A 17,170-nucleotide genomic window follows, 5' to 3' on the forward strand; every position below is an offset into this window, starting at 1 on the left:
GGCCTCAATGTTGCTTTGTTATCGCTGCATTAAGATAGCAATGGAATCCATTACCAAGTATGTGGAGGAAAAAAAGGAGTGAAATACAGGGCCTTATGTCAGAGCCTTTGATTAGAAAAGAAAAAAGTATGAGAGGTTGCACTTTTAACCTCTCTCTCCTTATTTTGAACATTATACGTTGCATTTTTTAGCTAGTAATAAGAGGATCAGCTGGGTTAAACCCCCCTTTTTGAAGGTCTTGATGTTCTGCTCTGACATTCACGCTCAAGAGGAGAGGGTGAGAGAGGGGGAAGATATTTGTCATTGTAAGAGCCTGTTGAAGCACAGTGCAGCCGGAAGGTCAGGTTTCAGTCTCGCGCTCAGTCTTCACGAAGCCCAAATGCTCTTCGAAGAATAGACTCTGGATCTGAAATGGTGGTGAACTGTAAAGGACTCCGCTGTCTCTCTGTCTGCCTCGGTCTCACACTGATTTCTCAGATGCACACACACGCCCTCCATTTCCCTCTCCCCTTTAGAAATTTTAAACCTCCTTTCAGCTCCGTTTGTGAGCGGAGGTCATGGTCGAGCTGCCAGCCTGGGAACAGTGGCAGCCAGTATGGGAGCAGGAGCTAGAAATCAGTGGAATAGTAAACAGAGAGAGAGAGCGTGTGTCAACTGAGAAGGCTCTGAGAGTGCATTTCAGTCCAGAGTAAAAGCACGGCTGAAATGATATGATGACTTAATGCATTCTCAAGTACCTGACTTTTACAGACTATTGTGGGATCGAGAGCATGTGAGCAGAGAAATGCTAAAAAGGTGCTTGTGGCCTTTTAAGCAGAGCCACTTGGTATCTGAAAGAATTATTTTCAGGACATTTTCCTTGGCCAGAAGGTGTGAAACAGAGATGATTCTGCACAGACTTGTCAAGTATTCCAGCCTGTTTATCATTGTATAACTTTTAGCTTGTTTAGATTTTAACCCTCTGCACAAAGATTGCAAAAATTAGTAAATTTGATATTTTGGAAAACACCTCTTGTTGAGATTTAAGAATATCTGCCTTGTAGCACCTCTAAAGTTTACAAACTAATGTATATCCTATGCGCATTTTATCCCTTGCCTGTGTCTCGCTTAAAAAGCGGCAACGGATCACTGCGCAAAGACTCCAGCCGATTAGCTTGTACGTTCTGCACCTGTGTGAGAGGAAATAACTCTCCATACCACAAGGTGATGTCAGTCCGTATTTGTCGTTCAAAAAGGGAAACTGGAAGACTCGGGATTGTGGATATAAAAATTGTTGTTATGATAAAGCAGTGTTTTCTAAAATGTCAACACTCGCGCTAATAAAATCACTTCTAATCAAGAGTATGTCTGACAAAATGTTGCAAATGGCACTTGCAGGAGGCACAAACTGCATTTACTTTGTGAAATCATGAATACTACAGCCTTCTCTTTCTGTTTGTCTCTCAACAATGGGCTCCAGCGCCAATTCTACGAGCCCAATCAGCCAAAATGCCATTGAGCTGGGCCAGCTAGTGACAACAATGCAGGACACACTGCAACAACCAAGGCCACAGACACACAGAGTTGTGTCGGGGCCCTAATTGGCCCTAACTGGCGAGAAGTTAAGGCCAATTTTCTGAATTTAATGCCAGTAACACATTTCAGAAATGTTGGGACAAGGCCAACAAAAGACTGGAAGAAAAAACTGTGTAAAAACCGATTGCTTGCAAATCATTGCTTTAGGTATTAATTTACATTTCACACGACTTTTTGGACTCAGGGTTGTAGATTATATAACTTGTGTGCTGTAAAACTGATGCAAAAGGTCATTCAGTTAGTTTCTGTGTTATAAATGCACAAAAAGACCCTCTCTCTCTGTGTGTGCCATCCCACACAGTTATTTTATGACCTTGTAAGTCTTTCAGTGATCAGTCTCAGTTAGTTTTTTACCTTTTTTTATCTCCTCCTCTTTTATCTTCATCCAAGGCCAGCTTCCTCTCTGTTCTAGGTGAGTAGATGAAAGAATAAAGACAGGGGCTTCCCAGGGGGTTATGTTCAGGTCAGTGCCTCCACCACTTTTAAACATCGCTTTTTTGCAGAGGAAGAGCAAAAATGTGCTAAAGCTTCGTTCTGCAGGAGCGTATGCAAGATTTTCAAAACCTGTTTTGCAGCATCACCACATACGGGATGAGTTTCTGTTCACAATGATGATATCCTGGACAACCTTCGATGGACCTCTGAACAATGTGGCAGTGTGACAGCTTTGTGCTTATGGGTGGCTTCCTTTGTGCTGCAGGGTCCCGGTGGAGCTGAGGAGGTGCTGTCTCCTGACCCGTCCCAGTCCCAGCAGCCCGGAGTCCAGCACAGCTTTGTCCAGGAACTGTTCCAGGCACAGTACAAGTGAGTCTCACTTCTCGACATACCACACTCACACCTACCAGAAATGAAATCCACAAATATAGCAACACTTCAGATGCATTGCTGTTGTGTCTTGGTGACCAGAGAGTCTGTAAAGTAATAATAATTATGATATTATCATTATATTAATAATTGTACATTTTATTCATATAGCGCTTTTCATGATACTCAATGACACTTTGCATAATCACATTATAAGAGGAATAGCACATTAAGAACAAGTGGAGAAGAAACAACTTCAGAAAACCAGCATATTTAAAATCATATAGTTTTTTTACAGCTGCCGATAATACATTGATTCTTTACAAGGTTCATAGCCACCATGTTAAGATATAACATTTTACATCATATTACATATGTTAAGCCAAGCACAACCAACCAGCGCATCCACTGTGTTGTATTTCTTTATTTTAAGGAACTCAACCTGGGTGCAACTATATCAGTGTGATGGCTAATGTTAGATGTTGATCTAGCATTAAAGGTTTTGAGGAAATGAACACTACAGCGACCCTGAAGATCTGTTCATCCAGCATTCAGTCTATGATTGGCATAGCTGTCAGTGGAGGAAAGAAAAGTGAATTGTGGCTTTAGAGAATCATGACACAACTCATCTATAGTATTTGCTATTCTCTGTCAGTGATATAACTGTAGGATTTTCCTGCCTCTGTATAATAAACAGAGTTCGCTATACGCCTGTCAGGTTTTTAGACCGAATATGTGCCAACTTAAATTAAACTTACAGACACCAAAATACTTCTAGTTCAAAGATTGCTGCTATCTTACAATATTAACACCAGGAGATTGTTGACCTTTTTAAATGACATTGTTTTACTTGAGCTGTCTTCCGCCTACTACGCTATTGAGAGTGAGAAGTTGTCGTCATGGTACAGAGCCCCTCCCCTCGATATCACGGTATCTCGCGGGATCTTCCCCCTCTCCGCCACGATGGCAGGATTCCGGCGGCAAAAAACGATTGTTTACGTGTGTTCTTAACTCGGTAGTAGAGGAGGTTCTTACAATTCCGCACTGTTTTACCATGCCTGGAAGTCACTGCTGCGTTAAAAACTGCTCCAGTACCTCACACGGTACATATGGAAAACATAGGTCTACAAAACTGCCTGCAGCCTCGTCTGAATCTCATACACCTTGCATTCACACTGTTAATGGCTTTAATCTAACCAGGACATTTGCATCTTGCAATCACACATTTAACTACCCTAGCCAACCCAGAACTGGTTTGTCCATTTTGCAGCCCCCAACACCCAACACAAAAACCTGGTACAGTATGTGTCATTGGGCTAAAATCAAATTACAACTAAATACCTAAACATACACAGCTTTAGCCTACGTCAAAACATGTTGGAAATGTTTGTTAACATTGAACATCTTGTTACAATCTAGTGTTTACGAAACAGTCGCAGTTAATTACTTTGTCATTTTGGTCAAGAAGTGTCTGCTAAATGCAATGTAATTACAACACACTAAAACGCATGTGAAGAAACTTACCGCTTAACGCTGTTTTCACCACCTGGAGGCTTGTAGATGGCCAAGTCCTGCACCCAGCCACAGCATAAAGTCTCGTAACTTTCCAAAGACTTGTGGCTTTTAAACTCCTGCATTGTGTAGTAACTTACACCAAAAACAAGGTAATTGACAATGTCCATGTATGTGCATGGAGGTAAATGGGCCAGGTCTCTGTGCCATTCCGCTGCAGGGAGCTCGTATGGGTCGATATTTTGGATGTCTGAGAGCTTCTCCAAATACCGCTGTTTTGCTCTTTGTGTGAGCTTGTTCCTGTGAGGTCCCTTTTCTTTCGCCTTATCTTTTTGCATTGCTTTACTTTCTTCCTTTTCTTTCTCATATTTGTAGATCCGTCTCTGTCCCGCCGGAATAATAAATGCGCAAAAAATTAAAGAGCTCTGGAATGTTTAGTCGCGCCTCTGTGAAGTTCTGAAGGCGTTGCCCCTGACAACCGATAGCGTCTCCTACCGTCATGGCCGACTGGCTCAGACCCCGCCCAAATCAACCCAAATCGGCACGTGACTCCTCAATCTCTATACATTATACCTTCCACCCCAGTGTTTGTGGCTACAAGAGAAAGGTCACAAACAGTCATAAGTAGCCACATCTGTCTTGGAAAACAATCCTGGGATTTGTCCAAGCAAATAGCCACACTCTGGTGTCTCTGGTTAAGTGATTTAAATATATTTGTATAACATCTGTGTAGAGATCACAAGCCCATCGATTCTTATATGGTATTTAGGCTTCATTGATCGGATTACAGTGTAACTTCTAGATCCAGCTGATGTAATGGGGACATCATTATTTCTTCTACACAGAGGTCCTCAGAGACACAGACGACTGGCTCGGAGCACAGTAAATCTACACGGCCCCCTGTAGTAATTACCAAGCAGGCAGGAAGAGTAGTACTGTAAAGGTCTGATGAAAAAGTGCCCTGGTACTGTAACCTCTGTGTCTCTCTGGGACAAAGAAACCCTTTTAGTGCATGTACTTATTTAGTTAGTTGTGCTGGTTGAGATACAGCAGATTGGGTTGTTGGACGTGCCAGTGGTCGAGTATTCTCACCGGTGTGATTCACTGTGAATGTGCCTGATGTCATTTGGATCACGCTGAGATTTCTTTTTCTTTTATGAAACTAGTTAGTGTTGCTCTGTAGGCAGTCTTTTCACCACTAACTGTATTGTCACCATTTCTGATGCAGCTGGATCTCCTCATGTCTCCCATCAATCAGTCACCGAGGAGATAAAGAGGCAGTTCATTTTTTTTTTACATAATATATGCATCTGTCAGCTGTGGCAGGCTGGGTGAAGAGCGTCATTCAGATGCCGAGTTTATCGGGCCAACTCATCCAAGTTTTATTCTGGTCTCAGAAAACATGAAGTCAATTACTCAGAGCTTTTACTCTTTACACTTTACTCTTTTATCAAGTCAGTTAAAAAAGATATATGGTGGATTATTGGTTTACATCATCCCGTCAGATACACTTCATGGACTACCATCTTTATCCATTAATAAGTTCTTCCTTCATTCCAACCAGTTAGCTGTATCTTCAGTATCCAGCTCCTGATGCTGATGCAAACACCATTTGGGCTCCATCCATCCACGAATTACTGACGATACTGACCAATTATCGAGTCTGACATTCAGCACCCAAATCTGATGTTTTAATTAATGCAGCTTTTTAAAGTACTCCTTCCAGAATGAACTTCTGATATCTTGTTTGTCGGTGCCACCCTCCATCTGCCAATTCCTCGCAAAATTGGCAGCTCTGTGTGACTGCCAGTAATACATCTGTCAGAGCGCATCTCTTAATTGCTACCCTCACTGTCAAATGCTTCAGCTGTGACACTCTGGGTGTGTCTAGACAGGAAGCAGCAGATTTCACAGCCTAGCAGGCGAAATTTGTTCCTCTCACCCACTCAAGTAGTGTGTTAGCCAGGGAAAGTGGGTGAGATGGTGCAGCGCAAGTATATATATATATATACATAACTGGGTTGGCTGAGCACAAACTTTACAAAGGAACTCTAACATACACAGTAAGTGTTGTGTCTGAGTTTATTTTGACGATTGCACAAAGCCGTGCGTCACAAGGCTGCGAGGTTTAAATGGAGATGAATGCTTTTTTTATGTATCATCACTGCTGGCGTTTTGACTTTGAGCAAATCTTTCTCGACTCCTGTCCCTCTCTTTCCCTCTGAGTCCTGAGGCTCCTCCACTTACCAGTGCAGCGTCCGTTGTGATACAATATCCGGGGTTGACAGACCGGAGAATTATCCTTGTAATGGCTCGGTTTGTCTCTATGCAATCATCACGGCCATTATACATGTTGAGACAAGTTAAATCCAGGCAGGCAAAGCCAAGAGTTATTTGATCTGAATTTCTGTTTCCCGTCATCACATGCTGGAGCTGATCAAAATCAGAGCTGAGCTAGAAGGTCAGTGTGCATTCAGGCTTCATTTTGTGATTGTCGCTTTCAGTATAAAGTATAAAACACAGCTCATACCTCTGTTTCAGAAAATCTGAATTCAGTCTGTCATCACTGATTTGTAAATCCATCGCACTGCTCTCCTCTTCCCCCTTTGATCTAATTTAGGATTTGCTCACCTGATCAAAGGCACTGATCTTTGTCTATATGTGGGTGAGTCACGTCTGCAATGAAAATGTCTGTCTGTCAAGCATTTTTCATTAGGGTGATGGCGGGCTGGTGTTTCAGATTACAAACACGGGGACTTTTCAGTGCAGCTCATCTTACTGTGAGAGACCCCAACGTCTCGTTTCTGAAGCAGGCGGACAGCGTGACCGTTGTTTTAATAATTTCTCCTGATTAGTTTGTCATGATGTGCAGGATTGGCTAACTGGTACTTTGGAGTTTACAGGCCCAGTAATGGCTCTTTTTATTATGTGTATAATATAATTTCAATTAGTGAATTATGACGCACATTGAGGTTTATGCCTTTTCCTTAGTGCGGTGAATTAACTACTATTCATCCCCCAACAGAGGATTTTTGCCAAGCTTAGAGAGAGGAATCCGCTGCCAATCTGTTTGGTTTTAACCTATTGGGACCTTTTGTTTTTTTTTAATTGCCTCTCTTAGGAAAGAAAATCAATTAGAGATACCTGGGAAGATGATGTGTTACTCTGGGAAATTCAAACCTCTCGCAGTTTGTCGTGCAGAGCATCAAGCTCAGAGTCTCTTCAGCATGGCTGCGTCCCAGACAGCAGGATACATACCTCTCAGCCAGTGCACGCTTCCTCCATTAGAGCATCACCAGAATATCACCTCGTCCTCTGCACCTTATCTCTTTTTAAGTGTTTTAGAGCAGTGCAGGGCACATCTATGTTTTAGTGGAGCCTGAGTGTGATTTGTATGCATGAGGTGCATTTGCCCTCACTGTTTCCTGGCGAGAATAAGACATCCGTAGGGCAGCCATTCTGCTCTGCCAAGAGGGAGAGATCCACTAAGAGCCAGTGTCAGCTGGGTTTGCTTGAATAGAGCTTTATTCACTCCCCCCCCCCCTTTTCCTCCCCCATCAAGTCTGTCAGGTGCCCTCCTATAAGGAAAACACATTTGAACAGTTCATCTATGGCTTAATTTCCCAGGGTAGGTTGGTGTGTGAAGGTCGTTAAAGTTCGACACACATAAGCTCAGGGAGTTTAAGTGTTCGTTACAGAACCGATGAAAAAGAGATAAGAATTAGGAAGAACATGGAAGAAGAGGAGGATTTTTAGGCCTGGTTTATGACACCAAGCGGGAATTTGGAATTTGAAATGAATCCATTAATTTTCTTGATTTAATCTTAATATTATCTCTCTGTGTGTTTTTCTTTATGTGAGATTTAAGTGTCCCGGAGCACTCAGTATACCTTTATATGTACATTATTGCTGGGTTATGATTCACACAAGTCTATTATCAATTGATGTTGCTGCAGGGTGCTTCCTGTACTATTACTGCAGCAGTGGTGAATCATGCTATCTTTTGAAGTTGAAACCAAGTAGTTGCACTGTCGCAAACGGGGGCGTCTTAATCATATACTGCTTTTATTTCCTGCCACAACTTTTCTTTTATTTCCCTTTTTGAACTAAATGCTTTTTTCCAACTAGTTTTAAAATTAAATTTACGAGCTTCCTCACACACAGTTGCTTCTGCAAACTCCGGGCTACAAATATGGCCCCCAGCAGGAGGACGGACAGGATCAGGGAACTACTGGCATGTTTTAGATCTGTAGTTCCCAACATTTTTAACATTATTAAATATGCAAAATTGGACATTGTTACAATATTTTTTCAGGCAGTTTAACTGTCGGTGTTAAAGTTGGTTTGGTCAAGTTTGCATTTGTACTAGTCGAGCAGAAGGTAGACATGTCAACCATTTATCCATAGGTTTAAGCAAACTGCTGTACTTCAACAGTTGCTCTGTCCCTTTAGCTATTTATCAGTTACTCAGTTTCAAGTTATATGCTTGTGACTGTACACATCAGCATCCTATGAAGGACCACTGGCAGCTATGGTCATGGTTTAGATGTGACGACCTACGGGAGGCAACTGTTTGCTTTGAAGCAACAATGGATGGTCCTAAAGAGATTATATCACAACTGTAGAGTATATATCATTGAAAGAAGAGCAAAACATACATATACAACATAACTTTAGTCTAGGCCCACTGATGCTCAGAGAGGTTGATAGAAAGCATCTATTCAAGATTCACTTAATTATTGTGCATTTACAGAAGGTCTTATCCAGGAAATCCAGTGCAGATTACCTCTAAACACTGGACAAAAGATTTAATTGAGTTGCAGACAAAATCACTTCCAGCATTCAGTCCACTAACTTCAGTGGGCTCTCTGACTCGTTGTTCAGACAATGAGCTAACTGGAATAAGTGATATTAAGTGGGATTCATTGAATGAAGTGCACTCATGAATAAAGGGGACTCAATGGAAAAGAAAATGGACATTTGCTTTTTCAGTCATCTGTCACCTGTGCATTTAGAGCAGAGGACGAGAGGCCGTCGCTTTGGAAAGCTCCCTCACTCCTCTCTGCTCGGGATCCCGTAATGGCATCATCATCATCACACGAGCATTAGTAGCAGTGGTGAGAGTGATGCAACAAGATGGAAACAGCTTCTGCTGGTTCCTGTTCATAGCTCTAACCGTCCCAGGGGGCTTTTTCTACTACTTAACCCAACCCCACCCCCTACCCACACCAACCTTTTGTCTCTCTCATTCTCACCAGTTACATCACTCATCTTTTCCGTTCTCACAATCAGATCAAGGGGGTCCTGTGTGGAACACTGTGTTCATTTTGACTGTGTTGTTCACTTGTGTAACAAGATTAAGCCATCTCCATTCCTGCCAGACTTAATCAGGAGGACTTGGAGATTAATTTGGAAGTCTGTGTCGAGTCAGCAGCAGTCAGTAGGTTTTTTAAAGACTAACGCAACTATGTGCTTTCTTTTCCTCAGGTCTTCGCTGACATGCCCCCACTGTCTGAAGCAAAGCAACACTTTTGACCCTTTCCTCTGCATCTCGCTCCCCATTCCTCTACGTCAAACCAGGTGAGCCCTGTTGTTCTCAATACAGACTAATGTTGATCATCTGAAATCAGTGTTCTTCATCAGGTGGACAATTACATACAGATGCAAGAAATTGTTGAATCTATTTTAGACAGATGTACCTGTGCTGGGTCTGCAAAGTCACTTTAACAAACAATAATATGTGTAGTTTCAGTGTTCATTAGATAATGAGGTCATGCTCTTAAACTTCAAGGAACTGCTTGACATGTTAAGCAGAGACTTTTAGAGGTGCTGGTAGGCAGGCTTTTTTTTTTTTTTACCTTTGAATAGAGTCATATTCCTCAATTCAATTTCATTTCAATTTTATTTATAAGGGGATAATGTGCAATTAAAACATAAATGTGACCATTCAATGCATTGCACCACAGTTAGCCTTGGGCTAGTTTACATCTGCAGTCCCACTGGCAGGAAACACAAATACAAATACAACACGTGAAAACATCAAACATCACTCAATAAATAAAAAGAACTAACCCCCCCATCCACACACACACACTAACACCTTGTCAGCTCCAGTAGGTAGATAAAAAGTGAGACTAAAGGTTATGAGGACTGATTAACTAACAATGTGGGTGCATTGTTGAGAGATTTTTAAGTGACTTTTTAGGTTAGTTTTAAAGCTACCCAACAGCTACAATGTTAACAGTCTTAATGCTAAGATTAGCTAACAAGCTGCTGGATGTAGCTTCATATCTACTGTACAAAAAGGAGAGCAGTATAGATCAGTATCATCTAACCCTCTGCACGCTGGGAAAAATACCAAACTGCTTCTTTAAACTTGGGGCATTGATAAAATAAGAAAGCAGGCTGGACAACACCCAGCTTTGTTCATGCACTACATACAGTAGGAACACAAGTAATTGTGTTAATGGAGGGCTGGTATTAAAAAGGAAAAGCTGGTGGAAAACCCTCTCGGCATCGAGAAACAATGTCTTATTCAACTTTACATCACAACAACCACTCAGTCTCCATTTCAGGTCAACATTGCCTGTTCAGGAAATCCTGACGTTTTCAAGGAGGAACACCCCATTCACTCTGTGTGTTTTTAGACAGGACCTTTCTTACTTTAATTATGTGGTAAATGGCTCTCTTAAACACACACACACACAAATCCAGATGCAAACTCTTGTTTGGAAGATTAAACCTTAGCTTTTACTTTTAACTACTCACAACATGCTCACAATGCATGTTTCTGGTCTTTACTGTGGTCCTGCTCATGTTGTGGAAACTAAACCCTGTGTTTTGCCTCCCACAACTTGTGTCCTCTCCTGTTTAGGAGGCAGGCTGGTAGTTGAAATGGTGGACCTCCTGCTCAGATACAATGTCCTTGCAAACCTCCTCCACCTATACCACACACAACTACTTATGTAATTAAAGATCATTGCCTAAAATTAGCATCTGTTTTGAGGTTTCTGTTCCTTTTGTGGAGTGAAGTTGATTTCTCAGGCATTTCTCAACCTGAGTGTGACCTCTCAGACTATAAATACATGTGACTGACTCTAACCAAAACATGATTTTAACATTAAACCATAAACCAATGTATATTGTTGAAACCGGTGGATTAACGGGCTACGCCCTAAAGATGTTACGCTCATGTTAAAGGAATTATTTGACAGTCTAAAAAATACACTCTAAATACTCTCATATCTGTTTGTTTAAAATATCTCTACAGCCAGCAGCTGGTTAGCTTATCTTAGCATAAAGACTGGAAACAGGAGGTGACTTTGCCTGAACGAAATTCTAAAACGCTTCTAACGCTCACTCATTATCAGCTATGTTCGTCCACGAAGTTATAGCTGCCAGCCAACAAATAGTCTGGCCCACAATCCATCATAAAAATAATGGCAATTTGTTGATTTTACACTTTGTAACCGTTGGAGAGGGCCAAATTAGCTGTTTCCCCTTGTTTCTTTTTTCCATGTCTTTCATGTGAAGTTAACCTGCTCCGGGCTGCAGCTACATATTAAATAAGCAGATATGAGAGTGATCATGAGTAGGTCATCTCATTCTTGACTGAAAAGTACATACAATGTTTAACCTTAATCTTAATTTAAGCATTTGGCAGAGCTTTTTGTTCTAAATGTAGCTTGTACTCAGTGAAGAGCTTGTTTGTTAACCTCAACTCTTGTGTGATTGACACACAGAGGTATGTGTTCACTATTTTAAGGTTTGCCAGGGTTTCTTCTTGCTAGTTATTTCCTTCCTTTTAGCTTTTAGTCTTTTAAATAGTTCATACAAGTTCAGCCAACATCCCCTCTAATTTAGGAAATTGTTTTTAAAAGCTTCGTTCTGGCAGTGTGCCAAATTGAGTTTATTCCGTTACCATCCTTTCTTTTAACTGCGCAGCAGATCGGGTGAGAGGAAACGCTTATGAGGGGATAAACAGAGGAGAAAACAGATGGGTTGTCTTTTTAAAGTATTTTTCAATGCATTTCTCTGTGTGCAGAGTTCAGCTCACTCCCAGCCAAGTCATGTCTATAAGCCATAAACACATACTGTTTGTAACCAGACCAACAGTTTCTGTGCCCAGCAGTCCAAACACTGGACTCTGTCCCATGGCGATCATGTGCTCTTTGCATGTTGGAGGATTTTGTTCCTTTACACCATAAAGCTTGCTCTAAGAATATTCCTACCCAGTTGTTACTTGTTGTTTCATTAGATGGGGGGGGGGGGGGGGGTCATACCACACAGGTATGAAAAATGCAGTTAGCATAAACATGGGATCCCTCCTTGAGCCTTGGCTTGATTAGTGTTGCCAATTACTTTACTCTCTTTACTCCGGTCTTTTGAAGTTTCCTGTTCCCCACCCAAGTCCATGGAACAGTTTATTAATTTTTATTTTTTTCACACATACAGTTTTAATACTAATTGTGCTTATCTAGAACCAGTGGAAATATGTAGATAGCTTGTGTTAAATCTTTAAACTGGCTTCCAGTTAGTTACAAACTTCAAAGACCAACTGCTGGTTTATAAATCATTTAATGGCTCAGGGCGAAAATTTATGCTATGCTTTACGAATATAAACCCATTTGGTCCCTTAAACCAGAGGTTCCCAATCCCAGGGCTGTGGACCTGTAACGGGCCTCTGAACATTTGATATTCGACCATGAGGAAAAATTTGGCAAAATGAAGCTGAATAATAGTTATACAACTTGAGGGGGCTATTTATATAATTATTACCTTAAACTTGATGTTATATGTGGTGGATTTTTGCAAAATATACTGACTGTCCATCAAAATAAGGTAATCTGTATGCAGTGTTGTATGTAACCAGACTATCACCACCTTTCAGCATTCAGCTGTACCATATGTGGTGAAGCCACTCCATTGCTGAGGGGTCTGTCTGTGTTTTTCTTTTGTTTCAATCTTGCCGATAACCACAATGAAATAGAGCAAATGTTAAATGTAGAATATGTACCTTGTGTTTCTGGGTGTCTCTGTGTCAAAACAAAACAGGAGACACAATGTGTATCCAGGCAGAGTAGCATAGCTGCTGCTCAGAGCGGGCTATCTCTGTAGGAGAGAGTCGGGTGCAAAGCCAGACCTCCTGGGGGAATAAGCACCCACAGTGGAATCTGCTGTCATCCAGAGCTATCTACTGACAGGATGAGAGCTCAGACATTGCTTTTAAACTTTTGGAATTAAAAAGTGGATTTGTCTTCACTCCCATTTATCAACCTGACTACAGCAGCTGTCGGCGGAGGTGTTTATGTGACTGCTGGGGCGAGCTGGAGGGGTAATGTTGCTTTACTTCATGAACAAAACGTTACAGAAAGGAGAGGCGAGTGCTGACTTCATTGTGAGTTGACCTGAATTTTAAAAAAAACACTGACACACAAATCTCAGTGTGTGTCATTGCTCACTTGCTCACAGCTAACTCAAAGTAAGGTGATCTGGCTGTTTGGGACAAATAAACACCGGCTGGGCGTGAATAACATTAAACAACCACCAGAGAGAGAAATCAAGCTTATATGTGATGTACCGCTAGATGCCCTTTAACTTTAGCTTCCAGAACAGTTACACTTGGTGAATCTCACCCATGACCAGCTGGTCAGAAGGTCCTCATTAGATTTAATCATTCAAAAAACAACAACATCCTTGAATACAGAGTGGAGGTCATTCTGAGTTTGTGCTACAGGCTGTGAGCAGTCACCTGTCCTGCTGCTGGATGTCCTCTGTATTCATCTGTGAATAAACCTGTGTACTCTGCCGAATGACTTTGGTCAACTTTTTTTTTTAATCGCAGATGTTATGGGTTAGAGGTTTCTTTATTCATTGTGAATTAACCTTTATTTTAATCTGTCAGAGGAAATGTTGTACTGCAAGTGCACAAGGGCAAATTTGATTCTTAATTTTGCTGTTTTGTTTCTTCATTTTCTTTATTATTCCTGGAGAGAAGTTTGAGGTTCCTTTTTTTTTGAGGTTACTTTCATGTTTACGGTCTTGTGCTTCTTTTTGCTGCTGTAACTCTTAAGTATCCCTACGAGGGGGTCGATAAACTTTATCACTCTATTATTTTTATTATATTGAGGTGCCAAAAAAAAAAATCTATTCCTCCATACAGGATAATATCTTTTGGCCATAACTTTCTATGCCACCAGCTCAAGGCCGTACACTCCCTCAGGTACCTGATAGGGTTTCTCCCCATCTCCTCAGTGTGCTGTTACTCAAAGAAGCCATTATGTCCCAGCACCCTGCTCATGTCAGCGCTGCCTCTGGAGAGGTCAGAGCCAAGAGCTCCTCGTTTTTAAAAATGCAATAGAGATTCCATTATTTGGCACACATAAAACTAAGTCCTAATGATCTATTATTAATGTTAAAATGTATTGATTTATTCATGAAAGTCTTCTTTTGTCCCTTCCTGGCCGTAGAGTAGGCCGCAGTTGGAAATGGCACAGAAAGCAAAATAGAACCTGCTCTATTTCCCACCATCCCTGATTGTGTGTCTTCATCTGTGACAGGCCGCTGTGTGTGATTCTGGTGTTCAGCACCAAAGGACAGAGGTACCTGCGGGTCGGGATGACTGTGCCTCTGTTTGGCTCTGTGGCCTGCCTGAGGAGGATGGTGGCTGATGAAGGAAAACTTTCCCCAGACCAGGTAACTTAAAGCATGTGTGGAACAGAACAGCACAGCTCAATTATGCTGGTCATAAGTATGATTATTGTAATGTGTGGGTCTTACTGGGGAACTTTCCTAGCCCGCCTTTAGCTTAAATGTACTTTTCTGTCCAATTGGCTAAAATACATTAGAATTGCTATTTGGAACATTTTAGGAAATCTTTGTTATTGATGACAGCAGTGGCCGTTAAGTGAAGCACTCCATAGATGAGATGAGCATCATCCTGTCAAACAGCGACATGACATATTTGATGATTTAATTGATACTATTACTGTAATTCTCCTATATTTTGGCTCCATGCTACTAACTAGCTTGCTGTTTGTGAATTAGTACTTTTTCGGCTACAGTAACAAAGTAACTAGGTTAAATCTTTATAACTGTAGCGTATCTTAGGTTATAGTTAGGTAGTAGGCCATCTCTACCTTGAATCACTCTTTGCTATTCAAAAGTATTCGTTAGTTATACACCTTTGTAATTACATAATTTCTAGACCATCCACACCAAGAATGATAACTAAAGCTTTATCATTATCACTAGCTTATGAAGTAATTTGGTGTGCTAGCTGGCTAAAAAAATTCAGTTGGATAGTATATTACAAGTAAGTTTATAAGGTTTGCCAGTAGCGGTAACTTGGCTACAATGCGAGGATCTGGATTGTTTCATAGTAGGAACTGATAGAGTCGTTTATATATGGCAAGCAGTAGTATTAGCCTTGGGAGTGTGGCTGAGTTAGCTGATGTTATCAAAACAGCATTTTGCTATGTTAGCTAGCTAGCAGTTCATCTATGTTAGCAAGCAAGCTAATGTTAGGATACAGATAAAACCAAAATGTAACTTTATATACTTCACAGTTAGCTTTGACTTTGACAGTGTGTTCTGCTGGACACTGCTGTGTCCTCCAACATGCAAAGAGCACATGATCGCCATGGGACAGAGTCCAGAAGCAAGGCACTTGGAAGTGCCAATAATCATCACATCCTTTAGGTTGTCTCGGAAAAGCTTCTCAAGTCCTTTACATATGAATCAGTCCATTGGCCATCATAGGTAACAGAGAAACTGGGGACGGCCTCACTTGTTAAGTTACATCACAATCCATTCACAAGTTGGCAATACGAAGCGATTAATGGCAGTAATGTCATATGCATTCTTACATACTACACATGTAAACTGAATCTGAGATTAGAGGGAATAATGGGTCAAAGTTTACAGTTTAATCCAGTGGGTTCAAAGTTCATTCTCACAGCATTCTAAGATTAATAATGGCACTGTTGTATATAAACTAATGTGTGTTTGTATTTGTTCATTTCCAGGTGATCCTCACTGAGGTTTATTCCACGGGCTTCCAGCGCTCCTTCTTTGATGAGGATGATCTGACCAGCATAGCTGAGAATGATGTCATCTATGCCTTCCAGGCTCCGCCCCTCTACATCAGAGGAGGCTCTGCACGGATCTCAGGTAGGTTTCAAAGTATAACACACTATTTTTAGATCCAACTCAACAGACTTTGAGTTGTCTTTGAGTGTTACTGCTTTGTGGTACTACATAATAATGTAATGATAATAATGACTTTAATGTGGATATACACACAGATCTGTAAGGGAACAAACCAATTTTATTAATGTATTTGCTTAATTAAACCTTAAGGGAATGCACTTGTCTGGGGGCCCTTGGAGAGCACATTAAGAAGTATATAACTTCACATAAAGCTCTGTGAATTACATCCCTCCCTCGACAGATTCTTCTTGTGCTATCAGATTTATGTCTTCATTTCATCTGTTTTTCAGAAAGTGATCTAGTGTTCTGCTCTGTTGTCCTCTCTCACAGGGCTGCAAGTGTAGTCCCAGCACTGTTTCACCACTGCTGTTGTACCTTGAAAAATGTGACTTTTAGCGATTCAATTTATGTTGCTTAATGGCAGCACAGAGCAGTGCTGCCTAAAAGGAGGCCCCCCTGACAGTCTGGCTGGTCTGCATGCTGGCACAGTCTAAACCCCCTGGGTTCTCACTGGCTCAGCCTTCAGGCGTTGATATGGAAACTCAACACTTTTCTGTGCTTTGCAGATCGTCCTGCCGCTCACACTGATACGTTTGCCCCGTAAGAATGCATTGACGATATTTTCATCTTTAAAGGAACACCAACATCTTTTGGAAATGTGTTGATGGAACCAACTTTTTGGGGTAATATGGACTTGATGAGGTCAAATATATGCAAAACTTTGATATTATTTATATCTATTAGATACCTCAACTCCATCTGTATTATATATTCTCCACGTGTAACCTTTTCAGTTAAATTTGAGGGAACTCAGAATCCAAAGTGATGGAAGACCAAAAAGGCAGCATTAGCTTCTTTTGATACTAAAACAGTATTTTACATGTTCCCAATTGATAAATATCCAGCCAGGCTCTCTTAATTATTGATGTATGTGAATGAAATATTGAGTCACTTAATTTATTTATATTTATTTCAACCACTGTCCTTATGTATTTTCTGCCTCAGCGTTTGTGGTTAATCAAAACTATAAGTTCAAAATAACATCAAAGTAAACAGTACCCTTAAATAT

The 17,170-nt window shown here is 41.0% G+C and overlaps 1 protein-coding gene across 3 annotated transcripts in view; it reads left to right on the forward strand.

Annotated features, from left to right (window-relative positions):
* The window catches only part of usp43b (ubiquitin specific peptidase 43b), an 84,962-nt gene that overhangs the window by 39,455 nt on the left and 28,337 nt on the right, over positions 1–17,170 (forward strand). For all 3 annotated transcript variants that reach the window (XM_030408052.1, XM_030408051.1, XM_030408050.1), the window contains 4 exons: positions 2,276–2,379; positions 9,379–9,471; positions 14,451–14,586; positions 15,918–16,062. In XM_030408052.1, coding sequence (XP_030263912.1) covers positions 2,276–2,379; positions 9,379–9,471; positions 14,451–14,586; positions 15,918–16,062 — 478 coding nt within the window. The remainder of the gene's footprint in view (positions 1–2,275; positions 2,380–9,378; positions 9,472–14,450; positions 14,587–15,917; positions 16,063–17,170) is intronic.

Source organism: Sparus aurata, chromosome 23 (genome assembly GCF_900880675.1).
Source record: "Sparus aurata chromosome 23, fSpaAur1.1, whole genome shotgun sequence".
In the NCBI taxonomy this organism is placed as follows: Eukaryota; Metazoa; Chordata; class Actinopteri; order Spariformes; family Sparidae; genus Sparus; species Sparus aurata.